Source organism: Leopardus geoffroyi, chromosome B1, assembly GCF_018350155.1.
Source record: "Leopardus geoffroyi isolate Oge1 chromosome B1, O.geoffroyi_Oge1_pat1.0, whole genome shotgun sequence".
NCBI lineage: Eukaryota > Metazoa > Chordata > Mammalia > Carnivora > Felidae > Leopardus > Leopardus geoffroyi.
In genome coordinates, this window is record NC_059327.1 from 104,665,940 (window position 1) to 104,690,508 (window position 24,569).

Here is a 24,569-nt window from a genome sequence, read left to right on the forward strand (position 1 = left end):
CTGGACATTTTGCTCCACATTAGCCTTTGTGAGAATAATTGGCTCTCTCCATTTCCAAGCTGGTAAAACATTTATAAATGGGCCTATTTAGAAAATGTAAAAGTTTAAATGGATTCAATAAATGGTCATTTTGACTCAAAATGATTGTTTTTATTTGCCTTGATTCTGTAATAGCCAGTAATTAGTTATTTTAAATTATCAAGTACTTTTGAATATTGAGTTAAGAAATGCAAAATCCTGACTTTGAGAAATGATTGAAGAGAGTGGCCTTTAAACGATAACTCTAGTTATTAATGTGGCTGTAGTTATTATCTAGAGAACAATTGGCCAGCTGATCATCAGGAAATTGGCTTACATAAAATAGGAGACATAATTTCATGATCCGGAAGTCTGTTGAACAGTATAATGGAAATTGAGCGGGTTCCCTCTAAAGTTTTGAAAAGCAGAAAATATTTTCATTTAAAGGAATGGCTTTGGCATATTATCACACTAGATGACTTCTTTCAGCCTTATGGTTTCTTAGTGTCCTACATTTCTTTCCTCTTTCTTTCCTCCTTTTTTTGCCTTTATAGGGGAAAGAAAAGGAAGATGACACAGATTAAAAGCAGAAATGAGCAAATTTAATCAGAATGCACTTTTGCGTTTCTCAAATTTCAGAATTAAACATGCATGTTGCTTGTTTTATTTAGTTCACTTTCAACACAGTCTGAAAGCTCAGCTTCCTCTGATCATGAGTGCCTGAAGGACTTTGGAGGGATACTTGGAAATTGCTCAATTTATAGCTATAGTTTCCCCAACTGAGATAATGGAGATTTATTATTATTTTATCTAATGTAATAAAATAGTTTAAGGCTGAATTTTATTCTGAAAGACAAGACGAACAATGACTTTTTAAAGCATATATTTTAGAGCCAGACTTATCAAGTTCTTTCCCTTTTGAGCTAGAATTAAGCAAATCATCTGAGTTCTCTAAGACTTAATTTTTCTATATACGATTAAGATTACTGGGGCGCCTGGGTGGCGCAGTCGGTTAGGCGTCCGACTTCAGCCAGGTCACGATCTCGCGGTCCGTGAGTTAGAGCCCCGCGTCGGGCTCTGGGCTGATGGCTCAGAGCCTGGAGCCTGTTTCCGATTCTGTGTCTCCCTCTCTCTCTGCCCCTCCCCCGTTCATGCTCTGTCTCTCTCTGTCCCAAAAATAAATAAACGTTGAAAAAAAAATTAAAAAAAAAAAAAAAAAAGATTACTTATAATACCTTTCTCACAGGATAATTATGCAAATCAAATATTTTGAATATATGTTAAAAAGTCTTTATAAAGCCATGAGTATAGTGCCTGGCACTTACTAATCCATCAATAAAAGTTATTTTTATTCTTTTACTTTTTCTTTTAATTTTCTTTCTCCTTTCTTCCGTTTTTCATGTATACCAATCTGGCTGGAAAAGATGCCACAGTCTTTTTACTGTTCTAAAAAGACTATTCTGTTTCTTCAGACTTTGAAATATTTAGCTGTTTTTCAGGTCAGTGGAAACCTAGTCAAAATTGCTTTCAAATTCTCGATTGTGTAGCAACCAGAGTGTGAAATTTTGGCATTTCTAAAGGTGTCAGACAGCTGAACTAGAATTAATAGATACTTCCAGGAAAGGAAGAAATACAATAGTGAACAGAGTTATTCCATCATTTTGTATCCAATCCTAAAAAAAATATTTAGGATTTTCCCTTTTTAAATATTCCTTTATGGTACTGGGGGTTGGTACTGTTATCGCTGGGCCCCTTTTGGTGGTTGACAGAATGGGGATACTGAACATAGAGTTTAGTTATTTGGAGATAGCTGAAATCATGCAATAAAATTTCAATTTAATGAAAAATAGTAACTCATCTCAAAATACTAATAAAAATTAAACCATTTCATCATAATGCATCATAGAATATGACTCATTTTTATTTTTTAAAACATTAAAAATGGACAAAAAAATGGTATGGTGGGAGCCTCACATCTAGCTTATCACAGATGCCAACATTACTATTTTAAAACAGGTAAACACCAAGACATAAGTAAAACTAAGTTATATTTTAAATACACATTTAAAGATATATTTTAAATTATACAAAATCTCTACAACTTCGGTATATGTAAATACAATACTTTGATATTGCTACTTTCTAGGGATTGCATTTTTTCATAAGCAATTAAAAAAAATCTCTCTGCCTTCAAGTCTAAAGCATGATTAAAACAAGCACCAATTCCAACACTGCATACATAGATTCTTTTTTAAATATGTAATGTTGTTAGGTGGCATTGCTTTGACTATGCACTCTCCTGCCTAAATTTAGTCTGGTGCATAGTTTTCTGTGGATGAGACATTCCTTCTTTGGTATAAACATCTATTACAGAACTCTTAACTAAACTAAAATGACAATTGATTTTTATTTCTTTTTTTAGATTTTTTAATTTTTAATTTTTTAATGTTTTTATCTATTTTTGAGACAGAGAGAGACAGAGCATGAGCAAGGGATAGGCAGAGAGAGAGGGAGACACAGAATCCGAAGCAGGCTCCAGGCTCTGAGCTGTCAGCACAGAGCCCAACGCAGGGCTTGAACCTACAGACTGTGAGATCATGACCTGAGCTGAAGTCAGACGCTCAACCAACTGAGCCACCTAGGGGCCCCGGATTTTTATTTCTTACTAGCTCAGTCTTATACACTTCCTCTATCATATTTAAAAAAATCTTTTTGATGTTTATTTATTTTTTTCAATGTTTATTTATGTGTGTGTGTGCGTGTGTGTGTGTGAGAGAGAGAGAGAGACAGAGACAGAGCGCGAGCAGCAAAGGGGCAGAGAGAAAAGGAGACACAGAATCTGAAGCAGGCTCCAGGCTCTGAGCTGTCAGCACAGAGCCCAACACAGGGCTCAAATTCATGAATCACAAGATCATGACCTGAGCTGAAGTCGGATGCTTAACCAACTGAGCCACCCAGGCACCCTTCCCTCTAAAATATTTTAAGACACATCTATATATTAGTTTGAGCCATTCATACCAATATGTTCACATATATCAAGATTGATACGTTACTACATTGCTTTCAGATACTTTTGTGCTTATCCATTTCTTGTTTTCATTTGTGTTTTATAGCATATACTCCCTAGTACTTAAGGACTGAGTAGAATTTAAAGATTCAAGGAAAAAAAGTCACTAATTCTAATTATATTTTCTTCATTTGTATGTATGTGTGTGTGTGTATATATATATATATATATATATATATAGGTATATATAGGTATATATATATATAGGTTATATAGGTAACCTGGTGATTCAAAGCCAGTCAAAAATTACAAGGTAGTTTAGAAATTTTAAGAATGACTAATGAAAAGACTTCATCCAGATGTGCTATTTTATCCTGGTCACCAGAAAGGAAGAACCCAACCCTTTCCTCCGTAAAAAACGTTTGTGCATCGTCTTCCATAGCTTTCATCCATTAAATAAAACTCCAAATGAGTCTAAATATCTTGCACTGCACTTTGATTCTACATCATTTTGAAATTTGTTCAGGACTAGCAAATATTAAAGGAAAAAGAGATGAAACCTTTTGTTGTCAGTTACTCTTCTGGACTTTCTCAATGAAAAGGCTGGATTATTTAGACCGAGTGAAAACAACATTATGAATAAAGACAAGTGAGTTGAAAGTTTTTAAAACAAGATTTCAAATTGTTTATTAGTGTTTGAGATGAGATCGAATTTAAATGTCATAAAAGGAAAATTGCTAAATTGCTATTAAATTATTGCTACTAATGAAGAGTGTAAGTGGATTTGCCAGTAGGTAGAATAATAAAACAGCAACATTTATGGTTCGAAGTTTTTGTGGCACATACAACTTTCTTTTCATAGGTCTTCTGTTTCTGGTACAGTGGTATCCTCTGTAGGTTCAGTTGTTATCACTATAGGAATATTCTCAGATATCCATCCCTTAGGAGTCCTATTAAAGGACCGTCTGCCAGAAAGAGGATTGGCAAAACCCATAAACCTGGGATCTGTTAGGAGTAGTAGCTCGAAATCTGGAACCTTGAATTTAACCATCTTTGATGCTTTTTCAAAACCTCCAAATGGGGTAGCAACTCTGTGGGAAGTGAAAAAAAAAAGGATATATTAATTAATTTTCAAATTCACTTGCCAATAAATAGAAAACAATTTAATTCATGATTTTATGGGCATGTCGTTATGTTATATTCTTTGTATGATTTTCAGGTTTTGATCTCTGAGTCAAGCATTTTTTTTTAAGGACTATGCTTTTAAGATAATAAATTGGTGTAAATTCCTTTGTATGTACTTTTAGTTGATGACTAAATTATCTATTCCTTACACCCTGAACTCCCTGAAAACATTTCTTGCCTTTGTGCCTTTGCTACCAGTGTTTCCCCTGCTTAAGATATTTCTTCCTTGCCTTCTCTCCACCTGTGTCTGTCTTGTGGCCTTTAAGTTCCAACTCCCCTCCAATTATTCCAGCCCACACACCCTTCTTTAGCCAAATTCCTGTAGCATCCATTGCTTTATGTCAGTTATTTGGTGCTTACGATATGGTACTTTGTATTGTTAGCTTTTTTTTTTCATAATATGATTTGGTTTGAGTTTGGGTTTTAATAATATGGTTTGGTATAATTTGTGAATTATAAACTCTTTGAAGACAAATAGTATGTCTTTTGTATCTTTCTAGCTCTACCTCAAAACTCTCAATATTCTGTTTTTCTTTTGAATAAAGACCAACTTCTTATCTTGGCATTCAAGGTCCCACATGAAATTCTAGCTGTGTTTGATTTAGCCATTAATTTATTTATTCATTTAGTGCCAGGCACATTTTCAGTGTTAGGGGTATAGCAGTGAACAATGTAGTCAATGTTTGAGCCCTTATATTCTAACAAAGGAGACAGACAATAAAAAAATAAACATATAGACAAAACAATCAAGACTAATGAGAGCTATGCAGAAAATTAAAGTAGTATGATATAATAGAGCATAAATGAATGACTAGATAGTCAGGGAAGACTTCTCTGAAGAGGTGACATTTAAACTGTCATCTGAGGATGAGAAGTTAGCCATGGGCAGTACAGCTGAAGCACATCAGCATTTCAGGAAGAGGGAGTAGTTAATAATGTTTGGGAAAAGAAAGAAAGCCTACATTGGTAGACAAGTAGGTAAGGGGTTGGTAGAGAGAAGAGAGGACAGAGGGGTGTATTGTACGGGACTTTGTCCAAGTAAGGAATATGAATTTCATTGTCAGTGTGAAGGGAAACACCGTAAAATGTTAAACAGGAAGTAGTGTAACCTGATTACATTTTTGTAAAGTTTACTCTGGCTGCTCTTTCTCTGCAAATAGATTATAGGAGGACAAGAGTGAAAGGAGAGAAGACATTGTGACAATTCAAGTGAGATATGATGGTGGCTTGGATTTCAAGTGTTTTCCATAGATGTAAAGAAGCAGGTGGTTTCAGGATGTGTTGAGCAGAGTCAACAGGATTTTTTGATAAATGGATAAAAATTGTGGGGGAAATAAAGAAACCAAGAATTGGTTTTATGTTTAGAGTTTTAGCAACTGGCTGGTGGAATACAGAGAGGAACAGGTTGGGTGTGTGGGTGGAAAACAATGTTGACATCCTAGTGGAAGGTCAATCATGCTGGTTTGCCCTCTTCTCTTTCATGCATCCTTTGTTCCAGCCAAACTGAATGCATGGCTTGCTCTTCACCTTATTCTCTCCTACCTTTACTCATACTCCTTTTCTTTGTTGGTATACTCCTACACTTCTTGCTACATTTCTAAATCTCCATTAGGTTATAACTGTAAGTTCTTTTTTTTTTAATCTTTTTTAACATTTATTTATCTTTGAGAGAGAGAGAGAAAGAAAGAGTGCAAGGGGGAGAGGGGCAGAGAGAGAGGGAGACACAGAATCGGAAGCAGGCTCCAGGCTCTGAGCTGTCAGCACAGAGCCTGATGTGGGGCTCAAACTCACGAACCGTGAGATCATGACCTGACCCGAAGTCAGATGCTTAACTGACTGAGCCACCCAGGCACCCCTATAACATAAGTTCTAATCTGCTCTTCCAAATTATCTAGTTCTTTAGTATGTTATTTAAGTAACATACATAGCTTTCTTCTGGAAGCTTTCTCTGATCTCCCACAGCCAAGAGTAGTTCTTTCCCCTCTAAGTTTTCATGGACTCTATCTTTACCTCCCATCTCACCCCATTTCTTATTTTCCATTATATCCATTGATATATCTGCTTTATTTTTTGCCAAACTGTACTCCAGGAGGACTGGAATTTTCTCTCATGTATCTTTGTAACCCATTACAATATACTTGTGTAATGCATTGTACCTAGAAGATCTCCATACATATCTGGACAGTGCAACTGGCAAGACTATACAGATTCTCCAATAATGTAGAAATTATTTTAAAGCCTAGAAGAGATCTGATTTTCTTTGTAGCTCAGCCACTCTGTGATCTTTCTTGAATATCTTAATTTCTGTGTGGCAATAGTGAGGGGCCATGGACTCTAGTTGGGTAAGGAGAAAGTGATTGATGGACTTTGAGAGATGGGATGGCTTAACGTGTGGGGCTGAAGTATTATTGAAGGAAAGATGAAGAAATGAAAGGTAAAATTACAATGTGATAGAGAGTGGAATGCTTGAAATTGAGATTTTGAAAGAGACACAGGTATTGGTGATGACAAACTTTAAGAAAAACCAAGAGTGACTGAGGGATTGAGAACGCTATCCTTAAAATGAAACAAAGTCTTGAAAGGGCAGAGAGTTCAGTGGCTCGTACATGGATCCTGAAGCCACAAAGAAGTAAGACAGGAATAGTACTGGGGAGGAAGACAGGGAGCCAGACACTAAAATCTTCAGTGAGGGGAATGTCTACAAAATGAATAGATCACACTCAGATATCACCTCACGCCAGTCAGAGTGGCCAAAATGAACAAATCAGGAGACTATAGATGCTGGAGAGGATGTGGAGAAACGGGAACCCTCTTGCACTGTTGGGGGAATGCAAATTGGTGCAGCCACTCTGGAAAACAGTGTGGAGGTTCCTCAAAAAATTAAAAATAGACCTACCCTATGACCCAGCAATAGCACTGCTAAGAATTTACCCAAGGGATACAGGATTACTGATGCATAGGGGCACTTGTACCCCTATGTTTATAGCAGCACTCTCAACAATAGCCAAATTATGGAAAGAGCCTAAATGTCCATCAACTGATGAATGGATAAAGAAATTGTGGTTTATATACACAATGTAGTACTACATGGCAATGAGAAAGAATGAAATATGGCCCTTTGTAGCAACATGGATGGAACTGGAGAGTGTGATGCTAAGTGAAATAAGCCATACAGAGAAAGACAGATACCATATGTTTTCACTCTTATGTGGATCCTGAGAAACTTAACAGAAACCCATGGGGAAGGGGAAGGAAAAAAAAAAAGAGGTTAGAGTGGGAGAGAGCCAAAGCATAAGAGACTCTTAAAAACTGAGAATAAACTGAGGGCTGATGGGGGGTGGGAGGGAGGGGAGGGTGGCTGATGGATATTGAGGAGGGCACCTTTTGTGATGAGCACTGGCTGTTGTATGGAAACCAATTTGACAATAAATTTCATATATTGAAAAAAAAAATGAATAGATGACCTCAACAATGGCTGAACAGATAGTACATGGTGTCACATGGCATAGAATCTCTGTCTTGTTTCCCATAATTTTGTCTTCCAGTAATTTGCTCCTCTGAAGAGCAGCATGTTTTATTTTATATTGCATCTATATTCAAGATGACTCACCTTATGATATTTTCCCCAAATTGCTGTGGGAGATATGGATAACAACAGGTCACTGATTGGTTCAGTAACCTCAGCCTAAGCTAGTACTCAGCAATCATATCAGTATAGACTTTCATGTCCAGAGTAAAACTGTTACTCTGGAGGCATAAGAGAGATCGGTTTAGAAAGAACTTGAAGAACTTAGATTATCATTCAGGTCCTTTATGATTATTGAACTTCAGAAGGCATAGTGATGATGAAAGCTAATATTTATTGATTGAGTACTATATACCAGACACTTTTTAAAGTGCTTCTCAAACTCTCTTGGTAGGGGAGTCACATTGGGATCTTGTTACAGTGCATCCACTAATCCAGTCAGTCTAGTGTATATCCTGAGATTCCACATCTCTAACCAGTTCCCAGGTAATGCCATTGATACTGGTCTGTGGATCATACTTTGGGTACAAAGGCTTTACATGATTTTTTCATAAATCCTCACAACCTTATAAATTGGTTCTACTTCTATCCCTATTTAATAAATAAGCCTGAGACACAGCTAAGCTAAATGACTTGCTCAAAGTCACCTACCTATTAAGTTATAGAACTAGGATTTATACCCAGGCAGCCAGACTCATGGGAGGCCTGCTTTTCTAGTCACTATCCTATACCACACCTTGACAAGAAAATTCTTAAGGAATATTGGGCCTTCTGAGATCACTTTCTAAGTAGAGATGTGTGTTTAGGAATGTCAACCTACCTGGCTTTGTCTAAGTGATATAAAACCAGGTTGCTGTCACATTCACGATGCAACTAGCTGATTCAATATCCCACATTTTGTCATTTGATTTACTGAACTGAAGGGTCTTTTTGACTCAGATTTGATTTAAACTTCTTATTCTTGGATGTCCAAGATGTCTAAGACAATATTTTATCATTTTAGAAGCTGGCTATTATATAGCAATAGTTTGTTCATTTGAGATTCATTCATTTATTCATGCAACAAATTACTGATAGTTTATTTTGTCTAAACACCCTACCTGTGCTAGGAGTTCAAGGATGGAAATATTGCCATAGGTCTTACAGACAAGTAAAAAGTGAAACACGGGGAAGAAACAACACATCATTGAATATGACAGTTGCTCCAAGGGAAGAGCATCTATGCAGAGAAGCTTAGGGTAAAAGCACCTTAGTCTGCCTGGTTGGTCAGTAACCACTTGTTAAGAAGCCTAGGGTAAGGACCAGCTACATTAATTTGTATGGTCCAATGCAAAATAAAACCTTAGAGATTCTTATTAAAAAAAAATTGTTAAGAATTTCGAGGCAAAGACAGCAAAGTACTGAAACCCAAGCAGAGCCCTTCAAAGCGTGGGCACCCCAGGTGACTGCACAGGCTTCACATCTATTCCTGGGAGTTTAAGAATATGCACATGCTCACAAAACTTAATGGGTAATCATTTCACAGTATATACACATATCAAGTCATTATGTAGTACACCTAAAACTAATACAATGTTATGTGTCAATTATATCTCAGGAAAAAAAAATGATTAGCCATGAGTTGACTGTTTAAGCAGAATGGCTGTTACATACAGGTTCATTATACCAACCTCTCTTCTTTTGTATATGTTGCATATTTCCCATTACTAAGTTGTTTTGCTTGTTTGTTTAAAAACAATATATGTTTATCCATAGGATGCAAGAGGCTGGAGTTGAACATTTCCAGAATTAGGCTGAATTTGGCCAATTCTTAAAAAACCTTAATTTCAGGGGCACCTGGGTGGCTCAGTCGATTAAGCCTCTGACTTCGGCTCACATCATGATCTTGCAGTTCATGGGTTCAAGCCCCATGTCAAACTCTGTGCTGACAGCTCAGAGCCTGGAGCCTGCTTCACATTCTGTGTCTCCCTCTCTCTCTGCCCCTCCCCTGCTCACACTCTGTCTCTCTCTTTCTCAAAAATGAATAAACTTAAAAAAAAATCTTAATTTCAAATCTTAATTTCAGAATGAATTTTGCTCATTTATTTATTTTTCTAAATCAAAGAATAAATGTTCTTCTGCCACTGAAATCTAACATTTGAGTTTGACATTTAATGCATCACTTTTTACCTTTTTATTCAGTTCAGTTTTGTTTTTCCCTCCCAATTTGTAGGTCATTTTCTTCTGTTATAAATGAAAACATTCCATTCTGGTCCACCACCCATCTCCTACCTCCTACCAGTGATCCAGTGAAAGATGGTTGTTTGAAAAGCTGCGTTTTCTTTTCTTTGGCACCAGAGAGACTATATCCTGTTTGTTTGAATGTTTATTGCCCTCAGCATACAAAGTAACGAAAGTCTATCAACAGAGATGTTAAAGAGTCAATGTGAGAGATCATTTGTAAGATTTTTAAGATATCTGTAAATAGTGTCAAGTTTTAGTCAAAGGTAGTGAAGCAAAAATTTCCACTTAAAGATTTGGAATGTTCTGTTAAAAGATGACTGCACACCTCTATAATTCTTGTAACATAAATTCTTCAAACATAGATCTGACTTAAAAATGATTTTTACACTTTGTCATCTGTGCAGTGAATAATAAGCATGTTTCACTCAGATTCACAGTTAATAGATGCTTTCTTGATTATTTTGATCAATCAGTAATAGGGTTGCATTTGTTAAGACTAATAGTGCTTGACATATAATATGCCCATAGTAATTACTGATTATTCTATAAGGTAAAGAATTATGTAAAATGGTTGTATAGAAATTAAAATAAATATTCTACTGAATACACATGCATGTAATACATTTAAAGCCACTTCTATAATCATAGATATATACAGATGAGGAAACTAATATAAGGAGAGTTTAAGTGACATACTCAAAGTCATACAGCTTTTTAAAGAAGAGCTGGAAAGCTCCTTGTTCCTAGTTTACTTTTCTTCACATGTTAAGAAGGCTTAACATAGTATTACTTGAATAAAGCATAATATTTAAATAAATTAAAAATGAGTACAAGAATACAAAGTTGTTTTAAACCATGGTCCATTTTGAATATATGATTAGACTTTGGAGCCAATTCTTACCCAGTTCATATCACTGCTGAATGATGTTAGACTGTGTCTTACCCTTACATGCTTTATTAACAATATACAGGGATCGAGCCCCACATTGGGCTCTGTGCTAAGCCTCTCCCTTCATCTGGCCCTTCCCTGCTCTCTCTCTCTCTCTCTCTCTCTCTCAAACACACATACACACACACACACACACACAATATCTAACAATTATGTATAATAATATGGTGTTACCAAATAATATTATTTTACTCTTTGCAAAGGAATTAGGGAATATTTGGAGACTGCTTATTTCCCTTCCTTCCTGTTGCTCGATTTTATTTTTGCAAAAGTGAAAGAAAAGATATATTAGAAGTCTTATAATAACATTTAGTTAAGAAATAGAAGGGAAATGATATATCTTATTACATTTTATTTTTAAATAAATGTTTTTTTTTCTCATAATCTTGAGTTTTGTTAAAATAAAGTCTTGGTAAATAACCTATAACAGAAAAGGTATTAACCCAATTCGTACCTGGAAATTATTTTAACCTCTCTTTTACATGGTTGGAATGTGTTCTAGACTAATGATGAATGGCTTTTATCACATCTAATTTATAATAGATACCTATTGAGATTATTTTGCCTATGTGATTTTTAAAATTTAGTTGAAGTGTAAGATACACTAAAAATAGTATACAGATCATAAGGCAAAATTTAGTGAATATTATTTATTTTCTAATTATTTGATAGTAGTATAAAAATATCATAATTTTTATGTTGACCTTGTACTCTGTGGTTGTACTAAATTTATTTACTAATTCTGATTACTAATCTGCTGCTTTTGAATTTCCTATGGACATAATCCTGCCATTTGTGAATAAGGATAGTTTTATTTTTCCTTTCCTATTCTTACACCTTTTGTTTATTATTATTATAATTTCATTGTCTAACAAGTGTCAAAAAACAACTTCTCTGTCTGAAAATGTGTATGTAAGTGTGTTTTTTATTTTAACTTTTACCTTTAAAGAATATGTTCACTGGAAATAGAATTATAGGCTGAAAGTTATTTTTTTTTTCATTTTTAAAGTGTTATTCCATTGTCTCCTATAATTCCAGTTGCCTTATTTTTACCCTATCTGTACTATCTGTGCAAAGCCTGATGTGGAGCTTGAACCCAGGAGCCATGAGATCATGAGCCAAAGTCAGACACTCAAACAACTGAACCACCCAGGCGCCCCCAATGTTTTCTATTTTTAAGTAATCTCTACACCCAATATGAGGCTTGAACTCACAATTTTGAGATTAAGAGTTGCATGCTCTGCCAACTGAGCTAGCCAGGCTTCCCAATTTTGAAAACTTCTTAGCTATTAACTCCTCAGATATTGTTCTGGCTTATTTTCTCTCTTATTCCCTCATAAGACTCTACTGGCATTTTTTATTACTGTCCCAAGTGCATCTTCTGCTATTTTACTGCATTTTGAGTCCTTTTGATCATTTTCTGTATCAGTTTATGAATCCACTCTTCAGCTGTGTTTCATCTGCCATGAAGGCTATTTGTTTAATCTTTAAAAAAATTTATCATTAAATATAATACAAATATAGAAAACTGATAAAAATGTACAATAGCTTATTATAAAGCAAATAACCTTGTAACTACTACACATATGAAAAGTTTCTCCAGAAGCCCACATGTGCCTGCTCAATCCCAATCCTCTCCTGATGCTAGTAGTAGTAAATGTTTTGACTTTATGGTAATATAAGTTTATAAAATATAAAAAAAACCTGTCTTTATATGTTAATAACCCACATCTGTATCTCTAAATACTCATGGTTTAGTTTTGCCTGTCTTTTTAAAATGTCTTTTAAATCATTTTTACATATGGATTTTCCTTTAATCTGTTCCTTGCATTTATTTATTGAAAATACTGGATCATTTGTCCCATAGAGTTTCCCACAGTCTGAATTTTACTGATTATATTCCCTTGGTATTTTTAACATGTTTGTCTGTTCTTTGTATTTCCTATAACTTTTATATGGGGCAGAGGGAGGAAGAGAGAGGGAGAGAGAGAGAGAGAGAGAGAGAGAGAAAGAGACAATCTTAAGCTATGAGCTCAGCACAGAGCCTGATTCAGGGCTCAATCTCATGACTCTGATATCATCACCTGCACTGAAATCAAGAGTTGGGCGCTTAACTGACTAAGCCACTCAGGCACCCCAGTCCTTTGACTTCCTCATTTCAGTTATTATATGAATACTTCATTTTATTTTGCTTCATTTTACTGAGCTTTGCAAATATTGAATTTTTACAAACTAGAGGTTTGTGGCAACCCTGTGTCAAGAAAGTGTATTTTTCCAACAGCATTTGTTCATTTCATATTTCTGTGTCACATTTTGGTAATTCTCACAATATTTCGAACTTTTCATAATTATTAAACTTGTGGTGATCTGTGGTCAGTGATTAAGACTTGCTGAAACCTCAGATGATGGTTAGCATTTTTTATCAATAAAATATATTTTAATTAAGGTAGTACATGTTGTTTTACACATAATGCTATTGCATGCTTAATATTTCATAGTATAGTGTAAATATAATTTTATATGCACTGGGAAAACAAAAAATTCATTTGACTCGCTTTATTGTGATAATTTGCTTTATTAACAGTGCTCTAGAACTGAACCCACAATATCTGCAAGTTATGTCTGTATAGTTTCACTTTTGTAGAATTTCCATTTGATTCTCTTTTTAAAAACATTTCCAGTCTGCTGATATTCTTTGTCTTGTTATCTATTTTCTTGAACATATTATTCACAATTATTTTAGAGTATCCAACATTCCAATAATTGGATCTTTTGTGTGTCTGTTTCTTTTGTTTATTATTTTTCTCTTTATTTTTAGTCATTTGGTCTTGTCTCATAGTATGCTTGTCTCATACTATGTCTCATAGTAATTTTAATTGACTGATAAGCATGTGTACAAAAATTGTAGAAATAATTTGAGTCTTGGAATGGTGTTCTCTTCCCTCCAGAGATGATTTACTTTTGTCCATGGCAGGCAGTTTGACATAAAGGAATTGATTTTTATCCAATCTAGGATAGGATATATATCTTATATCTGCTAGGCCTCTCCCCCTAGCAGACCCTATATTCCTGTTTTTGGCCTTCCCAGATTCAAGATTGATAAAGGTTTGCTCACTATTTCTGCTTCTTCTTAGTTGTTGCCAATAAATCAGCAAATGCCTTAAGAGGAAAAGTGGTACCGAATGTTGGGTTTATATCTCTAAATGTCCCTCATATCTAGGATTTTGGCCTTCAAGTCCTTACTTCATTGGTAGCGCTTTTTTTTTTGTTTGTTTTAATGTTTATTCATTTTTGAGAGAGAGAGGCAGAGCGCGAGCAGGGGAGGGACAGAGAGAGAAGGAGACACAGAATCCAACGCAGGCTCCAGGCTCTGAGCTGTCAGCACAGAGTCCGACATGGGGCTCAAACCCATGAACTGTGAGATGGTGACCTGAGCCGAAGTCAGACGCCCAACGGACTGAGCCACCCAGGCTCCCCTCTTGGTAGCTTTTTAATCACTTTATAATAACTAGCTTTTCTACTTATTTTTATGAAGTTGTTCTAATATAAACTAGTCTTCCATAGCTGGAAATAGATTTCCACTTCCTACCTATGTAACTTTTTATACTCATTTATTTAGCAAACATTTAAGACAAAGATCATGATTATGTTGTTTGTTTCTTAAGTAGGCTTTTCAAGCAATGTGTGAAATAGACAAGGCCTTAAACTTGTGTAGCAAGTTACATATACTTTAAGGACAAAAAGAATCTTAAAGCTACCCGTTAGGGATTGCCTACGTATCATCCTATTTTGTTTCATCTATTATTTGACAGTAATAAAGAATCTAAGAATATTGCAGCATTATTTACAACAGCCAATATATAGAAGTAGCCCAAGTGTCCCTCAATAGATGAATGAATAAAGAAGATGTGGAATAAAATATACACAAAGGAATACTACTCGGTCATAAAAAGGATGAGATCTTGTCATTTGCAACAACATGAATGTGCCTAAAGGGTATCGTGCTAAGTTAAATAAATCAGAGAAAATTCACTTATATCTGGAATCTAAAAAAAAAAAAAACAAAACAAATGAATAAACAAACAAACAAAAAGCAGAATCAGACATATAAATACAGAGAGCAAACTGATGGTTGCCAGAGAGGAGGGAGGTTGGGAGCATGCGCAAAATGGGTGAAGGAGAGTGGGAGATACAGGCTTCCAGTTTATGTAATGAATGCCATGTGAATAAAAGTACAGCATAGGGAATATAGTCAATGGTATTATAATAGCATTGCATGGTGACAGATGGTAGCTATACTTGTGAGCATAGAATAATGTATAGAGTTGTTGAATCACTATGTTGTACATGTGGAATTCACATAACACTGTGTATCAACCATGCTAAAATTAAAAAAAAATTATCATTACTTATTTGCTATCTCACAAAATCAGTGAAAGTGACTAAATAAATATTGGCATATGTGTATGAAATGACATTTGTACACATTAAAATGATGTAGATGCACATTTACTTATATCAAATTATGCTCATAAAAGAATCTAAGAATACAGTAATATTAACATTAAGCTGTAAAGTTTTTATTTCTATATTGATGTATATATAACAAAATAAAATTTTCTCAAGTAAAGGAGAAATATTAACAGGTTCTCTCTCTCTCTCTCTCTCTCTCTCTCTCACACACACACACACACACATGCACACACACAATGTTACATTTACAAAAGCCTTGATTTAACACAGGAAACTACAGTTCCTAATTGGATGGTATTGTGTTTGCTGAAATAGCACTCACTTGGTATTTATACAATCAGTAAGCATCTGTTTATAGCCAGCCCAAATGTACCAGTGTGTTTGTAAAACTGGAAAACAAACTGTTCAGCAGGCATGGGGTGGTAAAGCCACAAAATACACCAGAAGTCACACAGCATCTCTAAAGCACTAATCTCAAAAACAAGCCTCAATTATTTCATTATTTTCCATTTTCCCTTAGTGTTTTACTTTTTATAATTTTCTACCCTCCCATTTTAGAAAAAAGTTATATCATTGATTAGAAAGGGCCTCCAATCTCCTTTCCTTGATACATCTCAATTCCTCCTTAAATTCTATGGTATACCTCATTTATGCAACAGAAATATACTAACTACTATTAGTAACATATATAATACTCTTAGTATTACTAATAATGCTAATAAGTATTAATAATGGTAATAATAGTAATAGTAGTAATAATGCTAATGTTAGGTGTAATCCTAGGAGATCTATTACTAATAATAGGCATAATATTAACACCACTATTATAGTAGTGTGTGAAAACTAAGTATAATTTATAAGTACTGAGGAAGGTCACTAATTAAATGCAGGCTTTGTGGTATTCTTTTGTAAATAAAAAAGTTACTCCTTAATTTATTAATTTTCAAATGAATCGTCATTAAGCAGTCTATTAATTGGTTCTACTTTTCTGTGGGTCCAAAACAGCATACTGGAGATATTTTACTCTAAAATGAAAATCAGGGGCACGCTCAGTCGATTAAGTGTCCGACTTCCACTCGGGTCCTGATCTCACGGTTTGTGAGTTCAAGCCCAGTGTGTGGCTCTGTGCTGACAGCTCAGAGCCTGGAGCCTGCTTCAGATTCTGTGTCTCCCTCTCTCTCTGCCCCTCCCCCGTCACACTCTGTATCTGTCTCTCTCAAAAATAAATAAACGTTAAAAAAAATTTTTAGACAAAAATCAAATGATCAAAGAATGGATTATAAGACCATTAAAAATATATCTAAAATAGCCATGGGAATTATTAAAATTGGATAGCAGGGAGAAATAAATATCCATTGTGAATACTATCATGCAGATATTATTTGGCAATAATTTTGGTAGCATAAATTTTGGTTTATCCATGTGCTGGAGTCTTGAACCACAAATCCTTAAGTTACCTTTAATCTGGTTTAAAAAATGTAAGTTGGGACCTAGAGTTACACAGTAATTCTCATTGTCCTATATGTAATTTCTGAAATTCTTGAATAGCATTGTCATTTGAAACAACACATAAACACTAATATCAACCTTTGAATGAGAAATTATTAGTTTTTGGAAAAACTTTTTAATAAAATTATGTTAATAAAAATTTTTTAAAAACATTCTATAATGTGGGAAATAATCTTGATGTTGTAACAGTGATAGTTTCTGAATCACTGCCTTCATTTTTATACTAAAAAAACCAAGATTTGCCATATTAATAATATTGCAAAAATGAGTCCTTGCCTAGGCTTAGGAGTTACCCTATATTGCCATTTTGAGTCTCTTCTTAAAAGAAAATTTCTTTTTCTACCAGAAAATTCAGTTCTCCATACCATGATATAAAAGCCTTGGTGTTACACGCCAACAGCGTCACCCAGGATAATTGGATTACCTGTTAAAGCTCCTGTAATCAGGCAGTTCTGCCTTTCCTTCAGGCTTGAAAAATTTAGGGTATAAAGCCTCTAAAAGCTCCGGATCACCGCTAATGGCTTGTTCCCAGGGAGACTGATAGTACTTAGGGACAGCCGTGGTGTTGAACTTTTCAGGAGGAATTTCCTTCAGTGGTCCAGAATATCCTTTGGAAAAATATAGCAAGAATAAATAAACACAGAGTGCCTAGGATTACAGAACTCCACCTAACATTTTACCATGTTTAATTTTTCAAGCGGGGGTGAATTTACGAAGAATGCGTCCTTTTTATGATCTCTCAGACAACAGTCTGAAACTGTAAGACATTTTTAACCCCTTTAAATTTGTGGAATTTTCAGAAGAAACGACTTTTGTCAACATTTAATTATACCAAATCATACAGTTATTTCTTTCTTGATTATCTTTAGTATGTGTTCAATGAAACTATTCATTTCATTTTAAAAAGTTGTTTCCCTTACATTAATTTATAGTAGGCTTTAGTTACCACAGTGAATGAATTAAGTTAAAATTATATATATTGAGTGCCTACTGTGGTTCAAGTGCTGGGGAAATAGCCATGAAGATAAAACCTCCCTCCTCTGGGAGCTGATTCATTAGAGGTAATACTTAGGTCTTGTCTATCTTAAATCGCTGAGTGATCTGCAAACCGTTTAAGCTTCAGAATGGTGAAGTAATTTGTTTTCACTGTCTTAGTCAGACCCTGATCTTATTCCCTGAGGAGTCCATCCCATGATTACTTTGTTCCTCAAGATTTCTTACGTAACTTTTCTGCTTCCGGTCTCACTTCCTCAACTTCTCGCGGGAGCCGGAAATTTTTTGTAAGTGCCGTTTAAAAATCACACGAATTTCTGGCATAAGCTTTAAATCATGTTCACATGCATCAAGTGACATTCTTCAAGGTATTCAAAGGCAGCTGTGTACTCTCCATCTACACTACCATACTATCTCATTGTGTCGTTTGCATAATTCTCTTTTCCACTATCAAAACCCTTTACCATTTGGTCACTCTTACTTTTTTAAGTTTCTCTGATTCTCTTCTCTAAAATGTTTTCTATTTTCTTACGTGAAATCACACCTATCCTTTCTTTACACTAAAGAGTTTATCTCCTCCAACAAATCTTGCAGTTATTTGTTTGCACTATTAATTTTCTTCTGATTGCCTCCAGTATCTCATGATAATCTTTTCTAATAATCTTTTTTTCTGCTTGCCACTTAGTTACTCAAAGCTCTTTTCTTATATTATACATGCTGCCTAAAAAAATTCCATTTATATTCATGGCTTTGTAGCCTACATATTGATGATTGCACATTTTTAAATCCCCAAGACTTTCTGTTCAACCACCCATTACATTTGTCCAAACAAATATTCCCCTGCCATCCTTTATAACCTGTCTAGACCTATATGTGCCTATTTCTAATATATTTAGCTTCTTCTTCTATACTGGTTACCTTAGTGAATGCTATCACTACCCTCAGATGCCAAAGACAGAAGCATTATGCTAAACTTTCCCTCATTTCCACAACAAATCACTAAGTATTACCATCTGTGCTTTTTAAGGACTTCTAAAATAGTGGCTCTTAAACTTTGTTGCTGAATAACTTTGGGCACATATTTAAAATGTGGATAGTGGGCTCTTCCCTCCAGAGATTTGATTTCGGTAAGTCTCAAGTATGGCTTACAAGTCTTAGGGAAGGGATTTGCAAAAAGAACATTGGGAAACCTTGCTCTAGAAAATTCCCTCTATCTTCTTCATTTTTGTTACCACTGCTTTGGTTTAAGCCTTGACCATCTCTTGCCTGGGCTTTCGCAATAGCCTTCATACTAATCCTTTAGATCCCAACCCTTCCCCCATGTCCCACACTGCTGCCTGACTGACCTTTCTAACTGGAAAACCTGATCCTGTCACTGACTTCCCTTTCTCAGGGTGCTAAGATGGCTCCCCATGACAAAAGTCTAAATTACTCAGCATTGCACATGTGGCCCTAGCCCCATCCAGGGTAATGTCCTGCCATTCTCTTGTCCCTCTAATGCTCCAGAACTTGGGTCTACTCTACCTTGAAGCTTATTGTGTCCCCGTATGATTCCCTACTTGTTCCATTAGTTCCCTGTGCCTGGAATGTTTTTCTAATTCTTGCCACCTGCAAATTCCTATTTTAAGCCTTAGCTTGAAGTTACCTCTTCTATCTAGCCTTTCCTGTCTCCCTCAGAAAAGGAGAGTTACTTTCCTGGTATTTTGCATTTGTATTGTAAACATAACTCCATTATCATAACTATTACATTTTAATGTCCTCTTCCTTTCCTAAAAGTGATCAAATGTCAACCATCTAGAAACTGGAAATTTTAGAATTTTATATTTTTAAAAATTCCTTGAAATCCCACTACCCCAATACAGTTATTTTATCTGTGTGTATTTTGTCTCAGTATTTTTCCACCAATAAACATAATGATCACATAACTATAATTCTAGTATACATTCTAGTGTATTTTATTCCTAACCAACTTTGCTCAGGATACTTTTGAAGTTTCTACATCATGTTTATAATAATTTTAAAGGTTTTATAACCTTTGTTACATTGAGGGATGACAAGGGGTCTAATCTTTTCATATTTTTTTAATATTCCAAGTTTCCCAATTTCTTTTTATAAATAGAATTAACTAATAACTCTTTTCTGATGTGCTGATTTATAGGAAAGAATGTGCATATGTTTGAGCTCTCAGATACATTACATTTCAGCAATGCTACACGATAAAATTTCTTGTTTGATTTTAAAATAATGTCTTTAAGATAACATTTCAGTTCAAAGGAACTTAATTCCTGCAGTATTATGGCACTGTAATACTCTTATTGATTCATGTTTGAGAAAAGTTAGATTTTAGTTACATGGCATGTTAACCAATAAATTTTTTTGCTAAATTAGGATAAACTGAAGTTTGCTTCCTCAATTATCAACCAAGGAGGAAGGATCCATTACTCTTGCTTCAGGACAAACTGTCTGATAACCTCCAAAATCCTCCTTTTCTTAGTCTGTGTTACATAGACATTTCCTAATATTTAATAATTGGATATATAGATTTAAAGAGCTCTATGAGTTTATACTTTTAAACTTTCTCTTTATATTTATTTATATTTATATATTCGTATATATATTTCATTTATTTTGAAATAAATAAAATGCATATATGATATTGAATTATATATGCAGAGGCAAAGTGAGACCACAAATATAATGTGAACTTTTTCCTGTCTCCCTATGCATGAATTCCTTGAGGGTAGAGATGAATTTTTTTTATTCCCTTTGTAATTACATAGTTTATAAAGATGACCACATAATAAAAGTTCTAACTTCGTGCTGAGAGTACTGGATTGAACCAACATAAGCCTTTCTATATGTCTTCTCTTTGCTATTTAAAAAAATAAACAAAAAAACACTCCAAACATTAGAAGGCAAGTAGTTGCCACATAGTGGTTGGAACTAAAATAATATGTATGTATTCTATTATGTCTTAAGGATATAAAGTTGATAAGGAAAGGATTAACTTTAGCTAAGTACAATGGTACCCCACTTATCCTTTGTTTCACTTTCTGCAGTGTCAGTTAAAGGCAGTTATCATGGTCCTGTCCTGTCCCCAAGCAGGTGCTCCTCCTTCTGATATGTGGTCAGAAAGTCAATAGTAGCCTAACACAAGGCCTGCTTCACTCACCTCACTACACGTCCCCATGCAGACATTTCATTATCTCACATCATCACAAGAAGACAGGAGAGTACAGAATAATAAGATATTTTGAAAGAGAGACGGAGACCACATTCACATATGTTTCATTATAGTATATTGTTATAATTGTTCTACTTTATTATTGTTGTTGTTAATCTCTTACTGTGCCTAATTTATAAATTCAACTTTATAGTAAGTATGTACGTATAGAAAAAAACATTGTATACATAGAATTCACTACTGTCCACAGTTTCAGGAACCCGCTGAGGTCTCGGGCATATTCCTGTGGAAAATGAGAACTACCATACTTTATTATATGTTTGGGACTATACTTATCAAACTTAATTCTCACAGCCCTGTGCAGTGAGATTTGTTTTCCTTATTTTACAGATTGAGGGAACTGAGATTCAAAGAGATTTACTTTATTTCCCAGCACAATCTTAAAATAGGCGGGGATGGAAGGAGCTAGGAGGCTGAACCCAGGTCTGTCCGATTCTGAAGCTTGTTTTTCTCCTGTGTGCTTAATGCTGTATATGTAAATCTGTTACCTGCTTTCCTACCATGAAAAAGGCTACTGGAAAACTAAGAACTTTATCACGATGCTTTACTTCAGAATTCTATGCATTCTAATTGTGTATTTGGTCTCCTTCAGTGTTATTTTATTGTGTCTATCAATACTTTTTCTCATTGTGGTGTTCAATAAGAGTGTCAATAAATCTAAGGTCATCAATGACTGGCATTCAATTTACTTTTAAGTAAGATTAAATATGATACAGCTGCTTTACTTACATATTTTCAAAAACTATTGCTGTTGTTTGAGGAGAATTCTAGAATTACTTTTCCTAAATCTACTGTTTATAAAAATATGACATAAGTATTGCTAATTTCAAGATAAAGGTATTTGAACCTTTAAAAAATCTATACATTCTCTTGAGGAAATACTTGAAGGTACTTGCCATCAATTATTTGAAAAGATGTTGTCTAAATAGGTAATTTTTGTGATAGATTTAATATTTCAAAATCTAACAGAATTTCTAAATAACATACACTGTCTGGATAAGGATTTGGTTCTCTTTTAAGATATTAAACAAATATGCAATCTTAAAGAATTGCATTTAAAGTCCTCTAAGAAAGCAGAGAATAATAAAAGCAATCTCCACAAGGTCACCTTACAGGAGGCATCTGTAAATTTGGTGTCTGGATTTAATTCTTGATCAGTCAATATGAGCTTATAGCCATTCATAACCTCAGTTTCTTAATTTGTACAATGAGGATTGTAATAAATGTGTCAGTTATTTTGAAATTAAAGAAGACAATATATATCATAGCACTTGATAAATTATAGTCCTATACAAATAGAATGTCAATATTATTACAAGTGATTCAATTTTTAATATAACAGATGATTGCCAACAAATACAACGAAACTTTTGAAAGAACATAGGAAATGTTTTATATGACTCCTTAGAACTAAATCTTTATGTTCATATTGAACTTAACCACAAAATAGACATATGATAACCAAAGCCATGTCATTTAGATACCATTCATTAAAGGGTCCAAATGACCTGAGCCATATATTTAAGTACACACCAATTTTATTCTATTTATTTTATTTATTGTCTGTAAGGGGACAGTTACCTGGTGCAATGTTTTCTGGATTTGGGGGACTTCGTGGATCCGGGGTGTTGGGAGGAGTAAATGGGGCTTGTTGTGAACCACCTTCCAAGTTGCTTCCATCCAGTTTCCCGTTCTGCATGGCAATGTTGTGCTGTATTTGATCAAAAGTAAACTCTGCTGAAATCTCAAAAATGTTGGACACACTAATAGGAGATACCGTATGTGCAAGACTCCATTTGTATATTTAAAACTTAAATACAGTGCCACTTTCTTGTTTCTTGGGGCTTCAATAATTTATATGTAGTTTGTTAAGTTATTGAATGAGAAATTTTACTGATACTAACCTAGGATCCGTTTTATGACAACACTTCAGTTAATAATAATTAATTGAGGGGTGCCTGGGTGGCTCAGTCGGTTAAGCATCTGACTTCCACTTGGGTCATGATCTCTGAATTCGTGGGTTTGAGCCTGGCCTCAGGCTCTGTGCTAACAACTTAGAACCTGGAGCCTGCTTCAGATTCTCTGTCTCCCTCTCTCTGCTCCTACCCTGCTCGCCCTCTGTCTCTCTCTCTCTCTCAAAAATAAACAAACATTAAAATAATTTTTTGAATAATTAATTGAGCCTCACTATGTGCCAGACACTGTGTCTAAGGCTTGGTATCAATTATTTAATGTACTATTCACAAAGCCCCTATAAGGTGAATCTATTTCATTTTTAGGTCTTTACAAATCTAATATTATAGAGCATACCGGCCAAAGATTTGGCTTAGTCACAGTTACATTACTATTTTGTTTATACTGAGATTTAATTGTATTCTTTAATTTGTCTTGTTTAAAAATTTAATCTAAAATTTGAACTCTAGTTGTGTATAAAAAATATACTTGGAGCTGCATAGATTTATAAAAGGAAGAATCTGGGATTTCTAGGAAGTAAAATGCTTAAAAGAGATGTTCATCTTTTAAGTTTTAGGTGAATTTGTTTTACTATTATAATTTAGGATTTATTCTATGGCACTAATATAGCACCTTTAAAAACAGTTAATTTGCATTTTAACAGAGAAAAAGACATTGTAATAGGTGATGTCTTCAGAAGCAAGGCTAAGCATTATCTCTATAATAAAGCATTGTTGTAATTTGATATGAGAAATATGTGTGTTTTAAGAAGAAGCCAATCTAAGAAGTACCTAGTCATTTTTTTTAACTTTAGAAAGAAAAATTTAGTGAAGAGCATAGCAAATAAAAGCCAATTTTGACTTTACGTGACAGAAGCAGAAAACCTTTTTAAATGCTTTTTCACTTTTACATGTATTTCTAAGATGATCTGGTGAAAAATAATTTTACACTTTAGTACTTAAATAAATTTTATCTTCGTTTTCAGGCTTTCCCCGCCCACAGCCACTCTCCAGGTGCCTTTTACATTCACCTTACTCTCTGCAACACCGTGGATAAAGCTGCTGTGGAAATGAATAGGGCACATATTGGCAATGGGAAGCTGGCTTGTGGAAAGGAGCAAAGACATGAGAGATAATGTTTATTAGGTGAGCACAGTGTCTTGATTACTGAGCAGAAGAGTTGGCATTTTATTCCATAGGCAACAAGGAACAATTTCTAAAGACTAGAATAATGTTATACTCAGAAATATCAGTATTTAGTTTTTTGAATGTAGCAATTATCTTAAGTGTTAGACATTTAAGTCTAGACTAGACTGGTATCTTTTCTCACTTCTGAACCTACATCGCCTCTCAAAACTTTAATTATAAATAAAAAGCCAACTGAGATAAATATAGGAACATCATGAATTTAGAATTCTTTTTCTAAGTACCTGAAATTTGTCCACGAGATACATTTCACCTCAACTTACAAACCATTCTACCTACGGTAA

General features: G+C 34.6%; 1 protein-coding gene across 2 annotated transcripts in view; it reads right to left on the reverse strand.

Annotated features, from left to right (window-relative positions):
- Nucleotides 1–3,679: 3,679 nt before the first annotated feature.
- The window catches only part of MYOZ2 (myozenin 2), a 41,005-nt gene continuing 20,115 nt past the window's right edge, over nucleotides 3,680–24,569 (reverse strand). For both annotated transcript variants that reach the window (XM_045468946.1, XM_045468956.1), the window contains exons 4-6: nucleotides 22,709–22,838; nucleotides 17,315–17,498; nucleotides 3,680–4,116 (exon numbers count right to left, since the gene is read on the reverse strand). In XM_045468946.1, coding sequence (XP_045324902.1) covers nucleotides 3,882–4,116; nucleotides 17,315–17,498; nucleotides 22,709–22,838 — 549 coding nt within the window. In that variant the 3' untranslated portion in view covers nucleotides 3,680–3,881. The remainder of the gene's footprint in view (nucleotides 4,117–17,314; nucleotides 17,499–22,708; nucleotides 22,839–24,569) is intronic.